At 54.3% G+C, this 4,257-nt stretch overlaps 1 protein-coding gene across 1 annotated transcript; it reads left to right on the top strand.

The window, feature by feature from the left end:
- Positions 1–1,195: 1,195 nt before the first annotated feature.
- LOC136996101 (olfactory receptor 14J1-like) lies at positions 1,196–2,107 on the top strand. The gene has a single exon (XM_067317095.1). The coding sequence runs from the start codon at positions 1,196–1,198 to the stop codon at positions 2,105–2,107; it is 912 nt and encodes a 303-aa protein (XP_067173196.1).
- Positions 2,108–4,257: the final 2,150 nt, after the last annotated feature.

Here is a 4,257-nt window from a genome sequence, read left to right as displayed (position 1 = left end):
GAGGAGACACTCGTGAGTGCCCCTCTGTCCCTTCCTGGCCCTGCTTCCCTCAGCACAAATATCATGGTTTTGCTCCATGTTTCCCACCTGTCCATGCTGCCCTTGTGCTTCCCCTTGGACTCTCTGGGCAGGGGGGTTTCTGATGTAGTTCAGACACTGACCCTGTGGGTCCTGCCATGCAGACGTGTCCTTGACAGTGAAGTGCCCCTCTAACCTGTGGATCTCTGGGGAAAGCAGTGTGGGGGTGTGGGAATGAGCCAGGTCTCTCATCAGGACACCCCATCCTTAGGACATTCTGCCATTTCGCTGGGGTGTCTGGCTGGGCTGCAAGCTGCCCTCCACAAGGACACAGCTCTTCCATTGCAGCTGTGTGTTATCTAGGTGCCCCAAGGAGAAGCCACCTAGATACTGAGGCCACGCTGAGACATGCTGCTGGGTGGCTGGATGTGGGCAGCTGGAAGGAGCCTGATGTGTTGCTGTCTAGAAGGGGAGGGCTGAGACTTGCCTCACATCCCCTCAGAAAGAGTGCTGACGGGCACTTTGCAAGTGCATTCCTCTGCTCTCTGCAGTGTCTTTTCTTTTTCGGGTAACATGAGTGCAACTGTCCTCCTCCTCCGAGGTATGCGGACAGGGCAGCTGGGAACAAGGCAGCTGGACAGGCCAGCTCTGCTCCCTCTGCACTAAAGCCAGAGGGAATCCTTTTGCCTCTCCAGAATCACAGCTGCTCACTCTGAGTGCAGCAGCAATGCTGAGGATTTCTGCCTCCAGGAATCCTCCTCAGGTGTGACAGGGTCAGCTAAAGGAAACAAAAGAAGCCTTAAAACTGTTCATGAATCCACATTATTTAGAAGTGGGAGTGAAGATGCTGAAAATGCCTTCAGCATTATGAGTGGATTAACTCTGACTGGAACTGGGAATATAAATTTTAGTCACCCCTGTTCCCGTGTCCGCAGTGCTGTCTGTCAGGGCTGAATCCTCTGGAGTCCATGGACAGAGTCCCCTGCTCCTCACGGCAAACTCATCCAGCACAAATTAGAGCTCGAGCCACAGAGCTCAAGGATGGTGCTGCTGAGATGGCAAGAGGCAATGTGTGTGTGTTTGGGGAGGTTATGAGAAATTTTTGCTCAGAGAAGTCTGTCCTAACTTGTCAATGTGTCTTCTTCATCAGACAGTGCCCTGTGCCATAAAGGAGCAAATGTCCAACAGCAGCTCCCTCACCAAGTTCCTCCTGGCATTTGCAGACACACGGGAGCTGCAGCTCTTGCACTTCTCGCTCTTCCTGGGCATCTACTTGGCTGCCCTCCTGGGCAACGGCCTCATCATCACAGCTGTAGCCTGCGACCACCGCCTCCACACCCCCATGTACTTCTTCCTCCTCAACCTCTCCCTCCTTGACCTCGGCGCCATCTCTACCACTGTCCCCAAATCCATGGCCAATTCCCTTTCTGACACCAGGGCCATTTCCTACTTGGGATGTGCTGTGCAGCTCTTTTTCATTATCTCATTCCTTTTGGCAGAATATTCTCTTCTCACAGTCATGGCCTATGACCGCTACGTTGCCATCTGCAAGCCCCTGCACTACGAGACCCTCATGGGCAGCAGAGCTTGTGCCAGAATGGCAGCAGCTGCCTGGGGCAGCGGTTTTCTCAATGGTCTCCTGCACACTGCTAAGACATTTTCAATACCACTCTGCAAAGGCAATGTCCTGGAGCAGTTTTTCTGTGATGTTCCCCACATCCTCAAGCTCTCCTGCTCAGACTCCTACCTTGGGGAAGTTGGGCTTATTGCGGTTAGTGCCTGTTTAGCCTTTGGGTGTTTCATTTTCATTGTGCTGTCCTACGTGCAGATCTTCACTGCTGTGCTGAGGATCCCCTCTGAGCAGGGACGACACAAAGCCTTTTCCATGTGCCTGCCTCACCTGGCCGTGGTCTCCCTCTTTCTCAGCACTATAGTATATGCTTCCCTGAAGCCTCCTTCCCTCTCGTCGCCAACTCTGGATCTGGTGGTGACTGTTCTGTACACAGTGGTGCCTCCAGCAGTGAACCCCCTCATCTACAGCATGAGGAACAAGGAGCTCAAAAATGCCCTGAAGAAACTGATTCAGTAGGTACAAAGTCAGCACCAATAACCATCCCACATGCATTCCCTCCAGATTTCCAGGATATTTGCCATCATACTTATGTGCTGGTCATGTCTGTCTTTCCTTCTTATTTTTCTCTGTTACATTCTCCTGAAAGAAAACATATTTTGCTTCGTGCCACTTGTCCTCAGGAATCTCTCATTTGAATCTGACCCAGAGACCATGTTGAAGCAGGTAGCCAGGCTTCCCCCTTCATCAGCAGAGATGGGGGAACCTCAGACCCCGCTAGTGTGAGCTCCCTAGAATGCCCCCAGAGCAATGAGGAGAGTTTCCCTTTGCAGTGTCTCTTTCGGTAATGTCTCTTTCGACACCAAGGGAGCTCAGGGGCACAGTCAGGCTCAGACAAGTACAGGCGGGGTGAGACTATGGGTCCTATGTCCATTAGGAGAGCTCAGCTCCCCTGGCCATGGTCAGGGTGTGATTTTACACCCCTCTCCTGCGAGGGTGGCAGCTGGCTGTCACTCTGGCAGATCCCTTCCCTCTACAGAGCTCTAACATTCAAAGAGGAGTGGGAGTGGAGGGGAGGAGATTCTGGACAAAGCCTGTGGGAACAGACTCTCTGCTCCTCAGGACCATTCCCCCACTGCCACAGCAGGCATTTCCTTGATGCAGCCTTTGAGTTGTCACTGCAGCTTTCTTGGAGACATGTCCACCAACAGCAGCAGGACTTTCTCTTTTCAAGGCCTTTCCAAGTCTGGCCTTTCTTCAGAAGCCAGAGTCAAAAATACGCCCAAAGTCATTGCACCATAAAAGGGCCTGCTGCTCTGCTTGTGACCTCCATGGAATGCAGGGGACAAGCTCAGAGTCTATATGTACTCTGTTAGGGACTGAGGGCTGGATGCAGGGCTCATCTGTTGGTGACCAGTGCCAGTGGAGCTGGTGAATGGTCTCTGAATTTCCTGCCTGAGGCTGTCCCACAGGTGACAGTGCTGATGAGAGATGCCCATCCTTCTGGAGGGGAATCTGAGCTCCCAGGAGAGCTCAGGGGATCTCCAGGGACAGCATGTGCCTGGTGTGGGCAGTGAGTGGAGCCTCACAAAGTGAGGGATGGTCTTCGGTGGAGTAACCAGAAGGTAGAGCACTAAATGCAGGTATGTATGGGGAAACAAGGGCTCTGCAATGCCCAGAGAGGCAGTTGGGACCCAGGAGGTGCAGGGAAGGGGCACTGGAGAGTGATTGCTGCACCCTCAGTGAAACACCACAGGCTGGAGCTAGCGCCCACCCAAACACGTCTCCTGCCATTGCAAACGCCCTGGGGTCACTCTGAGCACTGCCCATGAGCACAGACATGCACCAGCAGTATCAGTGGTGTTATGTCATGTCTAGCTGGATCTGCTTCCTGCTGTGACCAGCATGGCCAGGGCCGAGTCAGGAGTCACCCCATGGCTTCATGACCCCGCAGCCGCTCACTCTGCAGAGCAGCACTGCCAGTGGAGGGCACTGTGGGGAGCACAGGGCAGGGCTGCAGGAACAGAAAGGCTCTCTGGGGAGCAGGGATGTCGCAGGAGAGAAGCAGGGCAGCATTCAGAGATAGGAAATGAGAAGGAGAACCAGGTTTCCCTGTGCACCAGCTGGGGGCAGGCAGCTCTGTCCCCGAGGTAGCAAGAACTACCGGAGGGGCTGCAGGGCCAGGGCTCTCGTGCTGTGCTGAGCAGCGGGGTGGGCATGGAGGGGCTGCAGGCAGACAGGGAGGGGGATGTGCTGGGCACAGGAGCAGGGGAGAAGAGAATGACTGGTGTCATTACAGGGCTTTGTCCCCCTTGCTGGGGAGCTGCTGCCCTTGTCCTTGGGTCGTGCCTGAGTTACACTGTGGACATGCCTGTGCCTGGCCCTGCACCTCTCAGGTGCTGACCTGACCCTGTCCCCGTCCTGCTGACCTGACTCCCCGTCTCTGCCTTGGACCTGCCTCTGCACTACAGTCAAGAAAGCTTTGGCAAGGGAAGCTGGGACCCGAGCAGATCCCAGAGAAGGCTGTAGGTACAAAAGGTGACCTGATACCCATAGCAGCAGCTCTTGCCTAACAGCCAATTTAAAGGTGTAGGGGGAGCTTTGGATTTGGACCCCTACCCAGGGAACAGTGCACAGAAAGTCTTAGCTGGATTAAAAAAGCAAGGACA

Source organism: Apteryx mantelli, unplaced genomic scaffold (genome assembly GCF_036417845.1).
Source record: "Apteryx mantelli isolate bAptMan1 unplaced genomic scaffold, bAptMan1.hap1 HAP1_SCAFFOLD_20, whole genome shotgun sequence".
Lineage (NCBI taxonomy): Eukaryota > Metazoa > Chordata > Aves > Apterygiformes > Apterygidae > Apteryx > Apteryx mantelli.
The sequence above is the reverse complement of the archived record's forward strand: the minus strand, read 5'-3'. Positions and strand labels throughout refer to the sequence as shown.

Coding starts and splice junctions, on each gene's coding strand:
- LOC136996101 (XM_067317095.1), top strand. CDS start 1,196: ATGTCCAACAGCAGCTCCCTCACCAAGTTCCTCCTGGCATTTGCAGAC.